The 22,910-nt window shown below is 39.6% G+C and overlaps 1 protein-coding gene across 1 annotated transcript in view; it reads left to right on the top strand.

Moving 5' to 3' along the window:
- SLC9A9 (solute carrier family 9 member A9) overlaps positions 1–21,075 on the top strand; it is a 207,940-nt gene extending 186,865 nt beyond the window's left edge. The window contains exons 15-16 of the mRNA XM_065674907.1: positions 6,062–6,167; positions 6,686–21,075. Of these exons, the coding sequence (XP_065530979.1) occupies positions 6,062–6,167; positions 6,686–6,901 (322 nt within the window). The 3' untranslated portion in view covers positions 6,902–21,075. The remainder of the gene's footprint in view (positions 1–6,061; positions 6,168–6,685) is intronic.
- Positions 21,076–22,910: the final 1,835 nt, after the last annotated feature.

The raw sequence follows: 22,910 nt of genomic DNA on the forward strand, positions 1-22,910 counted from the left end.
ATTGAACTTGTTCTTGTTACCACTGATTCTCATCCACCCTCCCCAATCTCAGACATAAGAAAGCCAAGGACGGAGAGAATGAATCTTTAAAAAACAGGGGAAGTGGAAGAAGACCTGATGATTTGACTTTGCAGGACTACAGTATGATTCCATTTATCCTCAGGTGCTTAGTATTTAAGTTACACAGTTGCAGGACTTTATTTTTTTTTATCCACTCCATAAAAAGAGAAAAAAGCCACAAGGAGCTACAGCAGAATTTACTAGTAACAAATGCAAGTCAAAAATATCATTTATACCAGATTTAGTAATATCTTCTCAGCTTTCTGCATAGGACAGATTAGATTATATGTTAAGTGACTTTAGGTGTTATGGTCCTTACAATAGCATACCTGTTATTTTAACAAATCTAATATAACCATGCCTGCACTCTTCAACCAGTCTACCCTGATCATTCCCCACCCTCTGAAGAAAATTCCATGGTACATGAAAGAATACCACCCTCTCTTGCGCAAGTCAGGAAGAGAGTCCCCTTAAAAATAATATCCATTTTGAGGGAATTTTGTTCTGCTGTGCATGCACTTAAAACCCAGAGATGTATGTGTGCCTCACCAGCTCAGTCATGCACACAAGCTGTTGTATAAAGTCCCTGAATTATCTCAGTCAGCTGTTAGCAGGGGTCAGCCACGTGCAAAACTTACCAGATAATAAAATGGACGTGTTTGCTCTTTAGACTATCACATAGTTAATACCATAATCATTCTCTTTAAAAGACAAATAGAAGTGATATCTTTTCTTTGATACTTTTCTTAAGCACAAAGAGTAATACGAAACTCATAAAAAAAATAAACTCAGACTTAAATAAAATACTCATGAAAGGGACACTTTAAAATAAAAGGCTGCAAACCTCAAGAAATCTTAAGAAAAATTTCACAAAGGATCCTGGGAATAGTGAAATTTACCTCTTATGCCTACAGCAGAAACATCACACCTAGCAACAGAATATTAAATAACATTTTTAACAAATATGTATTTATAGCAGTTTGAAATAGGAATATAGTCTGTGGAAAAAAATCACTATATGTAACAGTAAATATAATAGCGTGAGCATATTGGCAGGAAGGGAGGATGGGATTACCTTGAGTCAGAGCCCCCATTATGCAATGAGGCAAAAGGCAAACACCTCCTGGTCCAGTACAGGGCTCTGAGTTGAAGCAAAGCTGCTACCCGTATTTCTAAAGTGACCACATCATCTGCCTTGTTGGAGGGTGTGGCAGGTGTTTGCTTTTGGGGGGTTTGTTGTTGTTGTTATGGGGTGTTTGTTATTGGGTTTTGTCTGTCCCCATCCCCTCAGCTGCAAGTTATTTCTCTTACTATTATACTCCTCAGCAGAGACACAGCTGGATTAGGAATTGGTTCCTCCAACAGAAGAAAAGTGAACCTCTTTTAGGTCTGACTCAAAATAACCACCATTTTTCTATTTGAACATGCTAGTGCCATTTTATCAAAAGGATAAATACTGATTTTTACCAACAGTGCAGTAGTTGATGCTTATTGACTATAAGAACAGAAATTTTGAGATTCCAGTTTTTTTCCATTCTGACATGACAAAAACTACTTTGAAATCTCAAAACTTCCTGCATAATGGAAATCTTAAATGTTCTGCAATATGGCTAGTGGCAGTAGTGTGTCTCACCACTATTACCCGATACTTGAAAAGTCTGGAAAGTTTCCATCACAGAGGTTTCAGACAATTGGATTATTGTTAAACACATTGCACTTAGAGGAAAAACCTCATATTCAACCCTGGAAATGCCTTTTGCCATTTAGCCTAAACTAGATCACACTGTGAAACTCTGAAAAATTGGCTATTTGTACACTTAAGAAAAAAATACAAAACACTAATTTTCAAGAGCTAGATTCTGAAGGTCCTGATGCTATTGAACATGCTGTACCCTCCCACAGCCCCTCTATGAATTGCTCAACCTCATCAATCCCATCAGACAACCTGCCTGTGATTCAGCTAAGCTACATTGCTCAGAAACTTGCCAACTGTCTTGTCTGCAATGGCATTGACTTCTTTGATGATTACTGGGCAGGACAGAAGAGGACATCATATGGAATCAAACCCCAAAGAGACTGAAGCTGTACATGGAAGGGGTAGACAGATTTACACGTTGAGTCTGATGTCAGGGAGACAGGATGGGAGAGGAACTGTGCCTAGCTAGTGGCAAGGGAAGACAATCTGCCTGGACAAAGGGATGCTCAAATATCAATGAGAGGACCCAGAGTAAACATTTCTGGGCACATGAACTGGGAGTGGAAGACTGCAGGTAGGGTGAATCAATGGGAAAATTGTTATTTGATTAAGAAAGTAAGGCATACTAATATGCCAGTACTGCAAACTGACTAAAATTCTATACCTGTGCGTATACAGGCATCTTGAATTCAATTTCCCAACCTAGGAGTGTCCTAGTTTGGCTGGGATAGAGTTCATTTTCCTCTTAGCTGGTACAATGCTGCTTCTTGCTTTAGTCTGAGGATAATGTTGATATCACAGAGATGTTTTAGTTTTTGCTAAGTAGCACCTACCCTGACCAAAGACTTTTCAGTCTCTCATGCTCTACCAGTGAGGACCAAAGGAAGCCAGGAGGCAGCAGAGACTGGCTATTTGACCCAAACTAGCCAAAGGGATATTCATCATGCCCAGTATATAAAACTGCAGGAAGTTAGCCAGGAAGGACTGATAACTGCTTGAATCTGGCTTGGCATTGATCAGTGGGTAGTGAGCAATTGTATTGTGCATCACCTGTGGTTTTGTTTTGGGTTGTTTTTTTTTTTGTTTGTTTGTTTGTTTGTTAGGGGTTTGTTGTTTTGGATTGGGCCTTTTTTGGGGGGGAGGGGAGATGGAGGGGGAAAGGTGTCAGGATTTATTCCTTCCTTTCTATTTCCTTCTACTTATATTATATTTTATTTTTATTTCACACTTATTAAAAAGTGTTCTCATCTCAACCCGCAGGGTTTTAGCTATTTTCAAGCTCTCTTCCCCATCCCACTGGGAGGAAGGGCAAAGTAAGCAGCTGCATGGTACTTAGTTGCTGTCTGAGCTTAAGCCACAACTAGAAGATACAACATTTATAATATTAATGTTCAACACAGTATATTACATAGTGTAGAAGCTGAGACATGCAGATGGGCTGCTTGGCCTATGGATGCCTGAAGTGCAAATCTAGAAGTGGGATGACTGATGAAATATATTCCTGCTATCTTTTCCTTATCCATGATTTAGGAAGACATGAGTTTACTTCAGCAGTGATTTATGAGTTATGCTGAGGTTTATACTTAGTTTCCTCCAATTTTTAAAGCAGCCTTAATGTAAAATTTACCTTTTTCTATTACACAATTTAAATTATTTCTCCATGGAGATGCTGGGAGATGCAACCAGAGCAGCTGGAGTGAGATAAGACTTCTTGCCAGCCTTAAAATGCTATAGACCCAAGTCTGACATACTTTTGAAATGCCAGCACTGCACATGGATTAGAATTCCTCTTTCATGCTGCACTGAATGATGTGATTATGCCTGTAATACTATAAAGCAACTGTGTCAACAATAAAGAGGAAACATTTATGGCACAGGTTATTAAAACAATGAAAAATAGGGCAGTGGAATTTAAGCCCCTTTAGCAGGCTGAATAGTAGCTAGTTAAGTAAGGAATAAAGAGATAAATAATTTATTACAGAATCAGAAGCATCGCAACAAGCACAAGAAAATTGTCTTCACTTTAAACTGCATCCCAAGAGGCCTCAAAGAAGAGGCATGGACAACACACAATTAATGTGTTAGAGTACATGCAGAAAAAGTGAAACTGGAGGACCTACTGCAGCCCAAAATAAAGCCATCACTTAAGAACAGGAGTGTACACATATGGCAACAAATTAAGCACACCAGATGCACTAAAAGTAGCGGTGTCTCAAAAAATTGAAGACTACTGTGGTGGTTAAGTAGACTGCCTGTTTCGGCATGCACACCTTATTCCTATCTGATCTAGTGCCGGCCTCCATGCAAGCATGAGAGGAAAACAGGACTCAGATTTTTACTGTGAGGTGGCAAAGCTCACTACAAAGTTATAAGGCAGCTTAGCTTAAGCCCTATCCCCAAGATCATCAGGGTAAAGGAGGAAGTGTAGAGGAATATTCATCTTCAGTTACTTGTTCTGGAAGAGAATAAAAGAACAGAGCAGATGGAATTCAGTATAATCATACAACTTCCATTACAAGCCTGTATTTTTCAGGCTGGGTCTGACAATTCAGTTCAAATAATCCAGGCTGTCTGTACTAACAAAGACAATATTTCCAAAGATTAAAAATATGAAATTAGGCTCCTAATTACAAAACCAGAAATGAAAGTATGTTTTTCTGAAATGCTGAAAACAATTATGACAGCTTTCGTACACAGATTTAATAACAGTTCTTAACTGTTTGGCACTTCAGAGGTTTCAAATAAAATTGGGCGTTGATCAGAAAAGGATTTTTTGGTTTGATTTTATTCTTTCAGAAGCAAGAGGATCTAAACTTTCTAATTACAATTTGACTTAGTGAGATTCCCACCCTGATCATCACTCTGATAAGAGTTTATATTAAATTATTACAATTTATTTTTTTTTAATTCACACTAACTCAGTATGAGACCTTGGACAAAGGAATTGCACAATTTTCTGACAGATTCAATTAAAAAAAATTAAAAAATGCACAAATACTGTAGAACCACAACAGATACTATAAAATTTACATGGCTGTAGCATAGAGGATAGCAGAGCAAGTTGTTTAGCCTTTCAATCTGTAACCAAGATCTTAAGGATATGTATTTTACATAGCATTTCTCAGAACACAGAATTTTCATTTTGAGTAAAACAGTGATACCATAACAAATAAAGAAAAGGAGACTCAGGAATGGTTAAGACTCACTGTTAGTTACTCAGTATTTCTACAATATATACGCAGAGCTCTTGCCACTGCTCAGTTTTACATTTGTTCCCTCCTTCTTTAAGGAGGCAGAGAGAAAGCGTGAGGGAGAAAGCGCAAGAGAGCAAACAAGAGAAAGGAGCAGGGGAGAGAAAGCAGGACAGCAATCAATAAAGCAAATTATCCTTAACAGCAAAAATAGCTGACGGACTTGCTTCCTAAGAACACTGAAAATAATTTTGCAAGTAAAAGTAGTAGAGAAGATAAGTCAACTTGAGGGACTCGTGGGAAAGTGGTTATTGACAGGTATGAGGATGATATAATTGCTCAAGATGAACACGTTTTTCTTTTATCTCAATAAAGCACTTTTGGATTAAAATATTGGAAAGATAGGTGCAAGACAATAGCTTGAAGCCTGTTCCTAACATAGTAACACAATTTTATAGAAAGAAGCATTGACGTATGAAGTGTAAAATAAATACATTGAGTGCAGAAAAGCCAGTATTGCGCATAACTTGTACACGCTCCCAGCAATAAACTTTTTAGCAAAATATACTTTGCCTACTGAAGAAAAACGCATTGATTTTACAAAAGGCTGAGTATGTGTTTAAGAAAGTGTTCACTACTGTTCTTACATAGAGCAACTGATACAGTTGCATTTTAATTTGTTTCCTGTTAAACACTTACAGCAAACAATAGATGATAATAGTAAACAGGATAATCTAGTACACATTTCCTCTCTTCCACTTCCTGCTGCATTTACATATTCCACAACACATCCCCTTCAGCCATTCCAATAGCCTCCAGAAAGTAACTCGCTTTGAGCATCAAAATATTTGGGGGTGTGTTTTGTGGTTGGGGGTTCGGTTTTGAGCAGGATGAGGAGTAGTTTTTTTGCTTGGTTTGGTGTGTGGGTTTGTTTGTTGTTACTGAAAAACATTAGACAACTCTGATGACAGGTGAAGGATAGGTAAAGAGATGGTATTTTCTGTTTCCATTCAGTTAGACGATTCCCTTATTTAAAAAGGGATTTCTTTGCATACTAGAAAATCATGTTAGTAACAATATTTCTGTAAGAAATATTCTTTAACAAACTTTACAGATACTTAAAACCTATCTTAACCCATGCTGGTCCACCACTTACAACGACATTACCTGCATGGTGTAATCCAGTTGCCAGGCTTCTGACCAGCCCCAGTGCATATGGTGTAAGTACCCAGTTTGCTTAATTGTATTTAAGGTGTAATCCAAACCCTGCCATCCTCAACAGAACAGTTTGGTAAACTCCCTTTTCCAAAGCCTATTACTTTCAAGGCTCATCATTACACAATCTCTTCAGGGTCATGGAGAAGAGGTCTCAGAAGGTACAGTGCTACGTTTTCAAGAACGGCCACTAATACTGCAAGAGATTCAAACATGAGTGACATGTTGAAAATAATTCAGTCAGGTGCTTAAAGTATTGGCTGCATGAGTGATATTTTAGCACTAAAATTATATCTTTAAGATCTGAAGGGTAGATTATGTTTCTCAACACTGCTGGAAAACAGAATATGGTAAGGAATTGTTTGTTTTAAGTCAACATCAAGGTGGCAAATTAATACCTGAAAAAATAAGCAAATAATGAGATGAAAGTGGAATTGCTTTAGAATTGTTCTCCATTTAGGCTTTAACAAAACTCCTCCTCAAGAGTCTTCCTTCCACTGATTTTTTCTTTGTTTGAATGCAGGATCAACTGAAGGATGATGACACAGATTATATCATAAATAATGATGAATTGACTGAAAACTACGAATCCTCTGCTCACATGCCAGTGTGGGACAGAACAGGTTCTACCCAAGCTACAGGCAAGGAAGATATTCATGAAGGAGACCTAGGATTAGGAGGGTACAAACTCCAGCTTGAACACACTGCACATCAACCCCAGATGAATTCATTAGCATGAATAGTGTAGTGTTAATCACAAGAAATAAGGCTAAAACCAAAAAAAATAAGGGATGCTTTTATGTGAGCATGAAGCTAGAAAATGTACTAAGCACAAAACTCAAAGAAAAATTAAATATTACCAACTAAATACCTGCTCCCCCCAGGTAAGGGTTTATCATAATCCCTGTACCTACAAGGCACAGGCTTTCCAGCTGCAGCAGGTTTTGATAAGAATATGTAGGCATTACCAGCCCGCTAAATTCTTTAGTCTTGTCTCAGTGCTTGACTGTATCACGTCCCTCTCACATACACAGACCTCTGAATGTTACTTATAGACTTTAGTGAGCTGGAACAAAGATCTTCCTAACATCTTCATGCTCACATGACGACAGCACTTTTACAGCTGCTCCTGAACAGATCCACAGATAGCTACTAATACAGTAGCTATTACGTTTATAAGGAAGAAGCAGAAGATTCTTTGTCCAATGAGTATGTGAACTAAAAATATTTAAAACATGCATTGCAGCATCTCAGTCTTGACAGGTTAAGCTCATTCAAGCTCACAGCATAGACATTTCCTGACATACCAACATTTGCTTTCTAAATGCACCTCATAGCCTAATCTAGCTAGGGTTGCACCAGACTTCCACAAAGTGAACATTGATAGTAGAAGACATTGAAGTCTATGTAATAAGCAACAGACACCCTTTTACTCATGCTCACAGAATGAGCATGACCACTAATTATACAGCAGTTATTCCACAAGGCATTTGGCATGACCGCCTCGCAGCACACAAAGCTTACATGCTGGGAAAAGTTTTATTGTTTTGTTTTTTTTTTTTTTTTTTAAGATCACTTCAAATGTATACTTCGATTTAAGCAGTCAACTGTTTCAGGTTTTATTGGTCGAGGAGAGTTGTTTCTCATCAAATATTTCTGCAAAACAGCTATATCCAAGACTGTCTGCTCTGTGGATGTTTGTCTATCTATCTATGCAGGGTACTCACTATCATGCTAGTGATGAATACAGTGAACATTAGATATAGGAAAAACAAGGATAGCTTAGCTGCAAATGTATTAATTGTGACAACTGACCGACCATTACATACAGCTAGCTGCCATATGCTATTATTAAGCATTAACACAGATCAGGTTTTGCATAGATCAGCTAAGCAGTGCAAATATAGGGACAAAGCCACGCTTCTGTTACTAGAGCATGTGCCTTTTTTCACTGCAGAAGTTTCAACTAGCTGTGCATGATAATATTCCTACTAAGAAAGTTAAAACATTAAGAATTTTAAAATAAGGTAATTTTTAATATATAAAGACAATAAGCAAAAAAATTGAAATCTATAAGAATAAAAATCAAGACATCGCCATGAATGATCATAAAGCTGAATAGGTCTTGATTTCACCACAGATGGAAACTGCAATACAAGCTTAAATATAATCAAGTTTTAGTCATTTTTTTTTTTCCAGGCTAATTAATTTCTGGTTAAATATGACTCTATAACAGCTGTTTTAAGCATAAATTTGAATACTGGAGTTCTATACGCTGTTACAAAAGATCAGAAACTTAAACTGGCATTTTATTTTCCCTAAACACTTATCAAGTAACTTCAAAGGATCTTAATCCCCATGTAGTTTAAAACAAATAATATTCAGGCATGATCACAAGTTCTGAAAAGAACTAATGAATTTCCAGCTCCCTAATTCGCCTTGTTTAGCTACATGAGTTTGGAAAAATACGCACAGCAGGGTGCAAGAAGCAATGGGGAATGGATAAGGAGGTAAGGCTTTACTGTGTAGTACTGTGCACCTTGCAGCATGCAGTAAGAGTCAGCAAAGGTAACAGGAAGCAGGGGAAGCAGGTAGAGACATGCTGCAGTGAGGTGATTATGTAGCAACACAGTGAGAAGGTATTATCATGGATAGGTGCTAACAGTACAGATTTCAGCAGCCATAGTTTCCCATTTCAATCTTCAGAAGTATTGCGTGCATGTCACTGGGCTTCCTAAGCTCCTTAGGAAGCAGAAATCCTAGTCCTTATAGCGCAAATCGATAAACTGCTGAGGTATTATGAAGATGCTAAGATGTTTTTCACAGCTGCTACATGAACTGGAAATGACAAGCTCTTCACCAACAGTTCTGCTTTTAGATTCTCCTCTGAAGTGCATCCTGTAGCATACTCTGAGTTTTTTGCTGATTTATTTATTGTGCCTATGTCCAAGATACTCATACTTGGGCAGTGTGATAAATGGAGAGCTCTGAGGTCTGAAATTCTCTGTTTATCAAAAGAAAAAAAGTCTGTAGTGAATACTCTCCACACTGTTATACCTGGATGCCTAAAAGGGCTACTTTACTGAGTAAAGAAAGTCATCCCTTGCAACAGAAGAGTGCACACTTAACATCTTCACAGGTCAGATTTTTATGCTAAGACTATCGAAGCACTGAATCAATTGTCCCAGCAGGATGGGTATTTAGCCTCTGGGACCATGCTCAGCAAGCACAGTATCATTACCTCTTAAAAAAATTAGTAACTTGAGTTGCAATCAAACTTGAAACTTGTACTAAATGGCAGTAAGTCTCAATTATCCATTACAGTATTCAGCCATGCCATTTCCTAATTTTAGGATATTCTCTTCATGACATGCAGATCAAGAGTTAAGACAGCATTAGAACAGATGACATATTTGTACTCAAGAAGAAATTACTTGTAACTAATAATTCTGCAGCACTGCTTAAACAGAGTAATGGATGTTAAGAGAGGCCTTCAATGTTAATTTACAGTTCATACGCTGGAGATTTAAACTACTCAATATTACACAGTGTTTGACTGAATGTGCAAGTCACTCATGATAAATGTGAAGCCATTCTTCCTATCTGAGTTAATCTAATAAAACTGCACAGAAAATGAAATGTAAAATATGTTGTCAAAACGTACTGACTGCATCCTCAGTATGAAGGCCAAAATGTTAGGAAAGATGGAAATCTGCAATATTGCTAAACCTTTCAGGTTTCTGAAGTAATAACTGAAATGTCATACTGAACTGCAGAGAACATTTGGCTAAGGTTGGAAGCAGCAAAATGAATTCTGGCTATACACAGAGCCAGTCCAAAAAAGATGCTGCACTAGAAATATCAGGTAGCTATGATAACTTTCACAGAGAAACTCAACATTCTTTAACCTCACTGAAAGCAGGAGCCTTTGTAAGCAAACACTTACGTTGCTGTGTTGAGCTCAAACTTGTCCATATTAACCACATTAGGACTGTCTTCAACAAACTGATCAACACTGTAAATAATTTAAGGAACTAAACTAATTGCACCAAAGCCACAAGAGCAGTTCACACCCTTTCCAGCTAGGAACTTACCCATGTGCCTTGCTGGGCTGAGGATAGTCTGTACAACACATCAGTCTTTCCTTTTGAAGGCTGGTCTGTTTTTTACTATCAGTCAGCAAATAATGCTGGGCCTGAAACACCCCAATTGCCATGTACATTTGGGTACAACACAAATGCAGCAATATACTTAAGTTTTAGATACACGTGAGCATGACACATAGGCTTTTAAAACTCTTTGTTTTCACAGAGATTGAGAATTGTTGGGGTACAAATATTAATTACGTACTTCAAAGAACAAAAAAGATAACCCAAATACCCACTTTAGAGATTGGAAACTACTTCTAATGACAAAGTTGTTTTCCCCTACTTCCTTCTAGCAAAATGGAAAATAGCCCTTTACAACATCTTAAAGCAAACCAGTTCCAAGCATTTTAAATAACACAAGCAAACTCATCTCTGGCAATATAATCCCAACAGACATAAGTTCTGCTCAGTGAACTGTAAAAGACTTGTCAATATTTTTATTTCACAAACAGTCAGAACTCGAAAATTCTTCAGTTGATCCACATTTCCTTAGCAAATGTTAGCTTAGCCTACAGCCTATCAGTCATTTTTTCAATATCCAGAATTCCAATAACCAAAATTCCAATATCAGTCAATTTTAAGATCATGAAATCCCCTCTGTCCTTTAACTCAGTGTTTAGTTTTTATGGTAGATATTCCTCTTCAGAAGATTCAAGCAAAACACTCGAACATGTTTTTTCTTGCATACTGGTTTGTTTGTTGGTGTTTGGGGTTTATTTGTTGCTTGGGGCTTTTTTGTTCAGTTTTTGCTTGGTTGTTTTTTGTTGCATATACATTTTTTACATCATAATCACATACTGCAGTGCAAGTTCCTGAGCAGTATGAAAGAAAAATTTGTCTGCCGATGCAGTACTTGTCTTTCTCTTTATTCACCCCTTTCAAGTGACTAAAGGAATAGGATGGCCTAGTGCAATGATGGACATCAGCCAAGCCAATATTTGCTTCAACAGTGGTGCAAGTCATACTTTCAGATTTAAACAACCTACTGGACATCCTGTTGTGTATTAAGAAGCACAGACAAATTCTTCAAAAAGCAAAACATAATGTCTTTCAGCTCTATTGTGTCAATCAATAGCCCAGGTTTGTCTTCTCCATATGAAAAGCACAGGGATTTTCTTACAGTTAACCCAAGGTATTTCAAGTCTCTATCTCCAGCCTGGGCTCTGTTCCGAACAGTCCCCTGGCACCATCAGCAGCTGCACTGCTAAGAAAGAACGCCAGCCAAGACTGTCTCATAGTTCCATGGAATTCCACAGGAAAACCCCACAGTCTTCATGTTTCCAATTACACCCTTCCAGTTTTCCCACTGTTAACAACCACATTGGCTTCCTCCCACGCCATCACACCCTCTCTCTGGGCAGTCTTCCCTCTCCACACCAGAGGAGGCAGCAAGTGCTGCACAAGTTCTGCTGCATTATATATGCGACAGCAGTAACTTGGCTCACAAATGAACCTTTTTTTTTCCCTCCCCCCAGTGTCAGAGCACAGACAATGTTTTCCCACCTAATTCAGTGTCACTGGTCAACATCATTCCCTTACTAAAATCAGGTCTGTGGTACAGAAGAATAAATACTGTTTCAGGCCTCAAAGGATCCCAAATACGACAGAGTCCAAATAACATCATCCTTCTGAGGACTGGGCAGGGCTTGAAATTCTGGTGTCAGAAGCAGTAAAGAATACCCAGGAGTGTTTTCCAACTAGAGTTTTACATAATACTTTACAACATAGCTGTTTGCCTCTGGTGTGCTACAGCAAAGGCAGGTGGACATTAAGAAACTATTGGTATTTTATTTGACAAGTGTTTGAAACTAGAGAGTTCACTATGCCTAACAATCCAAACACTAAAAGATATAACCTTTTGCCATGGTATCAGGCATTATGCAGGCCTAGGACAAGGTATATCAAGTGACTTGCAATGGGATAATATCCCACAAGCATAATGAGATTTCTTATTCCAGAGGTACAGTACCTTCTAAATATAACACAGTGCTCTATAATACGTGCCTGACTGGAAATCAAAATAAGACAGAAAAGGAAATTAATGAATGAATGATAAAAGAAAGGCGGAACAAGGGAAGAAAGAATCAGTGCCAAAGAAGATATTCAAGTTTGAAAAGATCAAAGATATTAAAAGCCACTGCAGACTGAAATCCAAACTAAAGTTTTCACCTGTAGCACAAGAAACTATTAGTTTGAAGAACACTCTCAAAAACTTTGCTAGACCCTTATCCCTGATGCTACTATTGCACTGTAAAAAAGTTAGCCATTTCACATCCTAAAGGGAGCCACTGCTGCCAGCTGAAGGTTGACCAAATTTAAAGAAAATGAAGAAAAAGGACTCAAGGTGAAAGGCTAATCCTTGAACAGCACTGTTAGCAAAGCAATAAAAGCTACATAAGCGTGATATTTGCAGAAGAGTGGAAAAACAACTGATGATAGAAGTTCTTCAGTTTTATTTCATCTCTCCTTCCTTGACCAGCTATTCTTTTTTTCTTTTTTTTTCACCAGGTTGTCTCTTTTACCTTCCCTGGTTTACCTTTATTTTTAAGCCAAAGGTTTGACTTTTCTCAACCCTTGGGCTAGCAAAAATTTATGAAGTTCTTTTCCCTGTTAACATGATATCCACACCCAACTCAATTGTAACAGTCCTTCAAAAAGAAACCAATATGATGCAAGAGTATATGAACTACATGACTTCTACACCAAATAGAGATCACATCTAAAGAGAGGTGGGTCAAACACATCGCAATATCCTTTAGGCACTTCACTATGGCTAGTGAAGTTAAGAGCAAGTGTTCATATATTTCAACTACAGGAACCAACAGGAGCAAAAGCCCTTAAAGGCTTCAGAAACCATTCTCAGTGAGGCAGGCATGGCATGGTGTCAGAGCAATTTCATGCAAGCCATCTGGCTGTGTGTGCTTTTCTTACAGCAAGGATGGGGCAGTTTTGCCTTCAAAAGCTAGGGCACACGAGCTTCCACTCACTGCTGGGGGATACTAGCACACAGGCAATAGCTGCAAAGCACCAATACACACCCCTAAATACAAACCCACTGCCTTTTTCCTCCCTTTGTACAAGTAGCCTGGGGCAGCTCCTGGAGGGAAAGCTCTCTTGCCCATTGGAAAATTCACACTTATCTGCAATATACCAAGCAGAGGTTTCCAGCTGGCAGAGTAGGGAAACTGGTGTTACCCTTTTACCATTTCATGGCCCAGGCACATTTGCCTCCTGGTTCTCTGAGAGCCCTGCTGATGCTGTTGATTTGAGAAGTGACTGGAGCACCTTTTCTGATGGAAACTAATATGAAGTGGGCACTTGAGACATGTGCTCTAGTTTCTACTGAATTAACCATTAGACCTATGCAAAAAAAAACATCACTGTTCTGTTTCTTAACTGTTTGGTTTACTGCAAGGATCTGTCTGCAAACATTGAGACTCATATCTGCAGGCCTCAAAACCAGTAATGGAGAATCTGCATGAAACTTCAAACTCCGTAAATTTGGCTCTAAGCAAACATCCAAACAGCAGGGTTTCATGCTTAGTTCATTAGAAAACACAATGGTTTATCCTTAAACTGAAATTTTTAAGCACTGTAAGAGGATTTTAGTATACAGATAGGAACACGGATGAAGATTACAACTCAGTGTAGTTCAGATGCTCTGGGAGGGTGACTGTGAACTGCCTTTGCCAACAATGGACTTTCACTTAAGAAAATGCTCATGCAACAACCACAGTTAACTAATGGTGACACACTGTGCACTGTTAATGTACAGTCCAAAACACAGTTTGAATGCATTTGCATGAACAAAGTAATAATCTAATTTTAAGTTGATTTTATGTCCCAGCTAAATCAGGAATCTGAGGAAAACTGGTTTAAACTACAGACACTTGGCACTATTTTCTGAAACTATTTACACCCTGGTTAATAAGGTTTACCAAAGAAGAATAGAAACAGATTCACTATTCCTTAAAAATTGCCACAGCTCATTACTTTATGTGGCTCTGGAAAAGATTTTAGAAATGGTTCTATCATGAGTATTATCTGAATGACTTCAAAGACTTTCATTAAGTGCTTTTGTTATAAAAGAGAAAATAAAGAAAAAATAAACAGAACACACACACACACAAAAACCGCTTCGATGCAGTATGCAACAGGGAGTAAGGATGACCACTGCAGAAATCAATTCTGTCCTCAGAGCTTTCCAGATGATTTCTAGACCTGTCAATGACATCCGATTTCTTCAAGAGTTATCTCAGTATCCCTCAAATTGCTGCACTAACCACCAGGCTAAGTAGGTGACCTGAGCCAGCACAGAGCCCACTGCTCCAGCCTCAATAACTGGAACAGAAGAGCTGTCAGCAATGCACAGCCTCCCCTTCTCCCTTTTCCCCTTCATTTCCTGCTAGAACCTGATCAAGGATAACTTGGAGCAGCATATAACAGCCCCCAGTTCACCTTCACTACTACATTCATTTTTTCAAAGACTAAGGCTATTGAAAGACTGCTTCATGTTAAACTGAGCCATGATTTTTAGAAGTGAGTCTAAACTTAAGTTCCTAAAATGCATGGGCTCCTAGTTAAATAATGTAATTTTTTGAAGTGATGAATACCCAGGAGATCACCTATTGCAGTGATAAAAATTGCTCTGAAATTAGCCCATAGGAAATGCCAAAATGCTCACTGCTCCCAGCAAGACTTCTAAGACAAAAGTACAGCATAAATGCACCTTACACTGATCAGCACAATAAACTCCCTACTCCAAAAATGAAACTGATTTCCATCACAGCATGACTCAGCTACTGTGTAAGTAATAATTTGGAGACCTAAGCAGTATTGACACCCTTAAGGCCATTGCTGCTGGATTTGTTTTGGGTTTTTTTTTTCCTTTGTCTTTTTTCAAGTTGAAGCTACCTGGGGAGGACAAGGCAAAGAACCTGAGCAAGCATGAAGAGTGGTGACCTCATCTTTTGTTTGGCCTCCCAGCTCAGGAGAGCCAGATTTGTGTGAAGCCCAGTGTGTGCTACAGCTTATTTTTCCATGGCTGCTCCAGCATATGCCTTCTATATGATTTCATCTCTTGCTCGTAACAGCCTTAGACAATGGGCATTTTCTCAGAAACTTCCTGTACAGAAAGGTATCACTTCAGTACACAGTAGTGCAAGGACAGAGATGTGGTTGTTAGCTGCCAGATTCTTTGTGGTTTTAATATCCAGGATTTGCTCGTGTTGAGAGCTGTAGTTGGGAGTCAGTTTATTTAGACAAAGCTTTCACCATCTGTTCTTCCAAATTCTGAAAACATGAAGAGAATATGCTCCACAAGCAGCTACAAACACAGATAAGCTCTGCAATTCATACTGGGATATACTATATACAGGGAAAACAGTTCATAAGATTTATGAGATTTCTCCTTCAGGCATAAATTGAGGATTGAAGCTTTAATGCTGTAACCTCCTTTAATTTTGCACCACAGTGAAACAATTCTCTGTTTTACATGAGTTTGCTGTCACCCAGCTGTACAGAGGCCCAAAATCTTCCGAACTAAGAAAGCTTATAAGATATTTCTAATTAAAGACGAACTTGTCAGCTTCACTAATACACCACCTACCTTCACACAGTCCTTACAAAGAGTTTTTGCATTATCTAAAAGTTAATCTCCAAATAATTAGCAAGTTAAGCTACAGCTACAATATAATTCACTTTCAAACCATAGCCATGTGAAAATGCATGAATATCTACCTCCCTTAAAATACAGCTCCCAGCTCTTATTCCTGACTTTTCAGACAATTTCCACCTACTTGACAAGTACTCCTTCACACTCTGCCCCAGTTCCCCAAACATTATAGGTATCAGTTGCCTGTAACTGTGCTGGAAATAAGGCATTGGAGCTTCTCTAGAGCAGGCTTCTGTGAAGGCTCTGCAAAGGATGACCTGCTCTACCAGCTCCCAGGGGTGTAGGAACCTGGCCAGAACCTGCCCACACCTGCATGAACAGCCGCCATCCCAGCAGACAAGAAAGGAGCTTCCTGTCTCCTCCTGCAGGGACTATTTCCACGTTTTCCTCCTAAGTCAACTGATTTGACAAGAGGCCACCACTGAAGGCTGGAGAAAGATTTTCTTATTCCCAGCACTTAGACCCACACGCCTATCACAGCATTATGCTGATGTTTCCCTGCAGATGCCAAACTGCTCCCCTGCATCGGCCCATTCTCTTTCCTGGTGTCTTAAGAAGTGGCAGATCTGCCTCAAAGCCTTTGAAAAATACTGTTTGCATGTGAAGGTCAGCAAGCATCACCCCTTTGAAGGCAGGTAAACCCTCTTGCTCTTGGAATCAGTCATGTCCTCCCCCCCAGGATATAAAATATCTTCTTGTCTCAACAACACAGACAACTGGCAAAGGCAGTGCACGAGTCCACAGGACAAAGTCAGAGTCCTCTGATCTGACAATCATTGATGGTCCATTTTCTGCACTGTATTATTTCACTTCCCCTTAGGAAGTCTACCTTTGCTGTTCCACTGCAGTGCCATCTATAAGATATGGAATTCAGAGTAACTAAGGCGTAGTTTAATTAGCTCTCATAGGGCACTTGCTGCAGAACCAATCAAACCTACTGCTCAGATGTGTTGCAATTAAAAAAAATGCAATTAAAAATTTTTTACATCAAAATCAAATACTATACAAAACTTTTTTGATTTCATTAAAAGCTCCATCGAATAGAAGTCAATATTAATCATTTTGATTGTTGCTTTGCTGTCTTTAAAAATTTGCATATTTATATCGTTACTGCATTGAATGTTAGTTTAGAGGAATTTGACAATGTATACCATACCCAAATTCAAAAGTAAATCTTAAAATATTAAAATTACAGAACAAAATGGTTCAGGTCCTCATAAGACGTATCAGGTTTTCAATCCTGGGTAGAGAGGAGTACCTGGAGTACGAGACCTCACTTGGAGTATTGTGTGCAGTTCTGGTGTCCTCAACATAAAAAGGACATGGAACTGTTGGAACAAGTCCAGAGGAGGGCCACGAGGATGATCAGGGGACTGGAGCACCTCCCATATGAAGACAGGCTGAGAAAGTTGGGGCTGTTCAGCCTGGAGAAGAGAAGGCTGCGTGGAGACTTCATAGCAGCCTTCCAGTACCTGAAGGGGGCCTACCTACAGGGATGCTGGGGATGGACTCTTCATCAGGGACTGTAATGACAGGACAAGGGGTAACTGGTTAAACAGGGGAAGTTTAGATTGGATATAAAGGTAAAAGTTCTTTCCTGTTAGGGTGGTGAGGCACTGGAATAGGTTGCCCAGGGAGGTTGTGAATGCTCCATCCCTGGCGGTGTTCAAGGCCAGGTTGAACGAAGCCTTGGGTGAGATGGTTTAATGTGAGATGTCCTTAAGATCATCTAGTTCTAACCCACCTGCCATGGGCAGGGACCTTTCCAACCCTAACTATCCTATGATTCTATGATTCTAAGAGAAATAGATTTCAGAAACAACCATTTTCTATATCTCTCTCCCCACTCTCCTCCCCCAAGGATTAGCCATTATAAAACCACTAATGGGTCTCCTTGAACCTTATTTAAGAGTCTTTTTAGGCTTCTCCACACCCAGAGCCCAAATGCTATGGCCAGCAGCCTGTCAGGGATCAGGACATGCACAGGTCTTCCCCGATAAGAAAGGGGAAGTATCTCTCTGCTCCAGCAGTGACAGGGTAGTAAAGAATGTCATTTATCACAAACTCCAGCACTCCCAAAGCAGCTCACTTCCTCTCTTTGCTGGCTCCACATTGACTTCACCCAAATAAGCTCCATCCCAGAACAGAAATCTTTTTCCATGACAAGGCCTCAAACCCCCAGAGGTTAAAATGGGAACATGATGACAAAGCCAGGAAACTCACACTAGTTGAAGGAAGGACATCTGCCTATTAATATGTTTGTGGGCAAAAGCATCTGTTAAACTGGAGTTAAGCCTGAAATAAAGATTATGTTTAAAAAAAGAATTTAGGAATGGAGGAAAAAAAGATGAAAAAAAAAAAAAGAAAAAGAAAAATGTATTGCATAAATTATTCAGTATGAATTAAACTCCCAGCTGCACATAGCTGGCAGATTTCTGCTTAAAAGTAAAATCATAAGTCATTCATATAAGCTGTCCATTTGGCAAATGCATTTACTTTATCCCTTTCCAGAGAAAATGGAGACATTTTCAAGTATCACTTCTCTCTATGTCAGGGGGAAAACTAGAGAGTAGGAATCATCAATTCAGGAGAACTTGGCAAGTCCCTCAAGGTTTGCAAAGTTGGTGTTTGGGTTCAGCATTTTGTTTATAAATTTCAGGGTAAAAGAAATTTATAGAATTAGAAAGTTTATACAGAAAAAAAAAAAATTCGAGACAGAGTATAGGAATCTTTTCCCCAGAAAATTCCCCCATAAAATCTGATTCTGTCATTGCTCAAGAGAAAGCTGAGAGGGTAAAAGCAACTGAGAAGCATCAATTTCCCATTTTTAGGCATTTTTTTCCATTTTAACTAAATTAAAAATATTTGGAAGTTTTAAAACTTGAAATGGCATTCAGTTTCAGGGAGGCAAGAGTTGTTAATACAGACATTTCTAACACTCAGAGAAGGCACTGGTCAGAGGGGCTCCCACCAGCACTGAGTCCAGGCTGCTGGAGAAGGAGAAAGAGCAGCAGTACCTTCAGACTGCAGCTCTGCCTGCCTAGCACACCAGCAGCAGCAAACCCACTGATGTGCCATCAGACCTGAGCCACCCAGGACCTAGGCAGCTATCTCCCACATGCCTTCTACCTTTATTTCCGGTGTTGACAAGAAAGGTGCTGCTGGGAATGTTCACAATAGCCCTGTGATAGACAAGTTTTAATCATCCTGTTTCTCAGATCAAGCAAAGTGGGTATAAGTCCACCTTAGAAAAGGGGAAGGTTATATGGACATGGTGTGATCTTCAAATTAGGAGCAAGGTAAAAGCTTGATCTATGCGTAAGCCCAGCTTCAGGGTTATCATTACGTGCAAAAAAAGCTTAATCCTGAGAAGTTAGCACAAGAACATTGCCTGCTGGGACTATGGGGCTTGTCACGCACTGCGGCAGCTGCTCAGTAAATGCTTCCCTTTTTGTGGTGCTGCTTTTCCCTGTCTTGCATCAGTGGCTTGAATTGAAATACCTTAGGTAGGTTTTACAACAATATGAAGAACTGAATGGAGCATACATCTGGACAGTGCAGCCAATTTCTCTAATGGACAGCCAGGACTTCTAGCTTTTATATACCTTCTACTAGATATACCAATACTAATATACCCTTCTACTAGAAACCAACCTGGTTTGCTTTTTAACAAGGAGACCACTTTGGCTTCAGGAATTTAAAAACTCAGAGGGCAAATATTAAATAATCTTGCTAATCTTTGAATATAAAAAGAATACCATCAACAATATCCCATCTGCCTTTCACCTAAAAGCACCACCTCCCTTTGCATCTGGGGAGCAGATGAAGAAATTAAGCCTCCTCTTTACCTTAATTTTGGTGAATATACCTTAGAAGTTTACCAGGACAGGCATCCCAGCCACATGCCACCATGCATCCGGCTTCGTTGCCAGTGCTGCCAAGCAACCCAGCCACAGGGAAGGCTCACTTGCCCTTAGCTGAACCTAATCATGCTGCAGTACAGAGAGGCAAAACTGGACAGCGGCCTTTGGAATCATCATTTCTGCTGATACAGAAGATGAACGCAAAGTCAGTACTCCAAGGAGTAGAAGAACAAGAGACTTGAAGGCATTGTCATCCAGCTAAGTTCATAAGAGCAGTTAAAGGAGGATATCTCCGAGAGAGGATTTATTCATGATATTTTCTTGCCCACCTTTATTACAATTATAATTATAATAATTATAAGCCATTATTACTGAGAACACGCAGTTTAGTGCATTCCAGCTCTATTTCCTGGCCTTCAGCAAGGGGAAGGGGGCAGAAATGGTGTGTCACTAATTGTGTCAAATTTCCTCTTGAACGGGATAATATCCACTGTTAAGGGTGTGGAAGAGTTGCTTCTTTGGTTTTGTGTGGGGTTTCTTCTTTAATTCCCTCCTGCCTCTCCCACCCCACTCAAAAGATTAATGAGGGAAACTGACAACTTAAATTCATCTAGTTTTCTTGGGTTTTTTTTTTTTTTTTATGAAATATCAAGTTGTATTTGCCTAAAGCAGTTAGATACATATCAGCAACTATTAGGTAATTGAGGGGTCACATTTGCTCCAATTAAAATGTGCTGCTTTGCCCCCATTGTATGACAGGCTGCAGATGGGGCATTATGGTGGGTTTACGTTCAGACCAGCAGAGAGCTGAGACTGAAGACTACAAATAAAAACTAACCCATCTGGTGGGAGCACATTGTATCGGAGGCTGCTCCTTGCTCCGCTCACAGAAAGCCTGCAAGACAAGTGTGACAAGGTGAGTCAGGTTTTGTGCAGAACAGGCCCTGCACTACCAGTCCTGGGAGGGGCCAGTCCCTGCCCCAGAAACCAAGTCCTGAACAGTCTCTACCCCAACTTTGAAAAGGTTGGGAATCACAGTTTGAGTACCCTATTGCAACTCTGGTTTTGAGCATTTCCCTCATCTTTGTAGCCTTGTTTCTGCCACAAGGCAATGCACCTAACCGCCAGTCTAAGACTCCAGATCTCCTCTAGGTACTTCAGCTTCCCAGTGCCAAAGGGGAATATATGAACATCAAATATCAAAATAAATTATTTCATAACTAGTCAACTGCTTTTCAGACTGCTTCTTAAACCTGAAGCCATCAATGCCTATGTTTGCCTGTAGCTCGTCAAGTGCTTCAGCACTCATGCTGGGTAACACAGCAACAACCCAAGACTCTGCCACACCTCAGCACCGAGTACAAGGAGAATAAATTACAACCTTGGTCTCACTGAATGTGGAGGTCTTAGACCTTCCTGCCATCACCAGCTATACCCCAGCTACAGCCAGGACCTGTGGCCGCACATTTCAGTGTTTCAGCTTTTCCACTTTCAAAAGAGCCAGTTGCTGGCATGCTCTGCCTCTTCCTCAGAATGTGCCAGTGGCACATAAGCACCACTGAAATAAAATATTTCATGATATAAAGCCTATATTTCAACTCCCTTAATCTCAACCTGCTGCTCATCATTATGAAAACGAGGGCTCGCTCTTCCTGGCATGTACACCCTTTAGAAATCTGAAGACTTTAATATTCTTACAAAAACTGAGTTTACTTTTCTCCTGCTGTTTTAAATGGCCTGAGCCAAGTTCACTTGAACTGAGAGAGAGACTGGAGCATAAACCAAAGAATGCCTTTTTCTTTACTTCCACTTTTTAAAAGGAAACTTTAAGCAGAGAAGTGGTGCTTTCAGCTCTTTTACATTCACAGGTTTGGCTAAAGCAATGGACATAAGTCTCACTTATAACAGTCTAAGTTTTTGCTGCTGAAGCTGACCCTCTGCATGAATACTTTTCTTTTGTGTTGTGTTTTTGGTTTGTTTTTTTTTTTTTTTTTTCCCAGAAAGAGACAAGCATCTTTTCTTCACAAGTAACTAAGAACTCATGAGTGCTGCTCATCTGAATGACAGACAGCAGTGTCCCCTGGCCTCACAGTGTGACAAGATTGAGTCAGGGAGAAGAGTGACACTTACTGAATCAACAGAATCTCTTCACACAGTCATTCTGCAGAAGGTTGTTTGTCTGAGGAAGTCTAGCACTACCTTGCTTTAGCTGTCACCAAAGCACCCAGAGTTGAAAGTGCTATGAACTGTAAACAAAACAGAATAGCACTAGCATATCCAGCTTTGCACTATTTTTCTAACTGCTTTCCTGTCCTAGCAAAGAGATGCACACAACCTGACTGAACATTTTCATTTGTTCAGCGAGGCTGCTGGCTGTTTCCACCTGGTCCACCCCAGACAAAGGGCTCATTATTTCCTCTCATGTTAATGACTACTCCTATAGGCAGGTAGGCTGCCATCTATCTATCTTTCTCATCACTGCCTTTCCCTTTTACAAAAAGAAAGATCCCTCCCTGTGGCACTGTGGGGAACACAGAGCTCTTTGCACCATCTGCAGTACCTGCCTGACAAAAAAAGCCAGGGCTTTACTGCTCTGAATATCCCCTCCTGAGACCCACTATATTGTCAATTCATTTCACTAGCCTCAATAACACCCCCTTTGTGAAGGTCTGAAAGACAAATCCATCCTTGGTGTAACACTACTGCCCTCAGTGGAGTTGTAACAGAGTTGAATTTGAACCAAACTCTTCACTTTGATTTGCTTTAAAGCTGCTTTTCCCATGTGTATAATTATTAGAGGCAGGTTCTTTCTGTACCAATATCAAACCCCTTCCCTGTACCTGCTATTTCATCTTAACACAGCCATTTGAGTTATAGACATGTCTATGTGAACCAGATCAATAGATGCTCTCCCTCTCCTGCCAGTATTAATTCTGTGTAAGACATGTCTTTGTCACTTGCCTTTTTAATGTTTTTGTGTAGGAGGTAAGTGGGTTGGCAGTATATTTATTAGTTAGGTGTCTTTGTTTATGATAGATGGAAAGCTTGCCAACAACACACCAA

This window comes from Lathamus discolor, chromosome 3, assembly GCF_037157495.1.
Source record: "Lathamus discolor isolate bLatDis1 chromosome 3, bLatDis1.hap1, whole genome shotgun sequence".
NCBI lineage: Eukaryota > Metazoa > Chordata > Aves > Psittaciformes > Psittacidae > Lathamus > Lathamus discolor.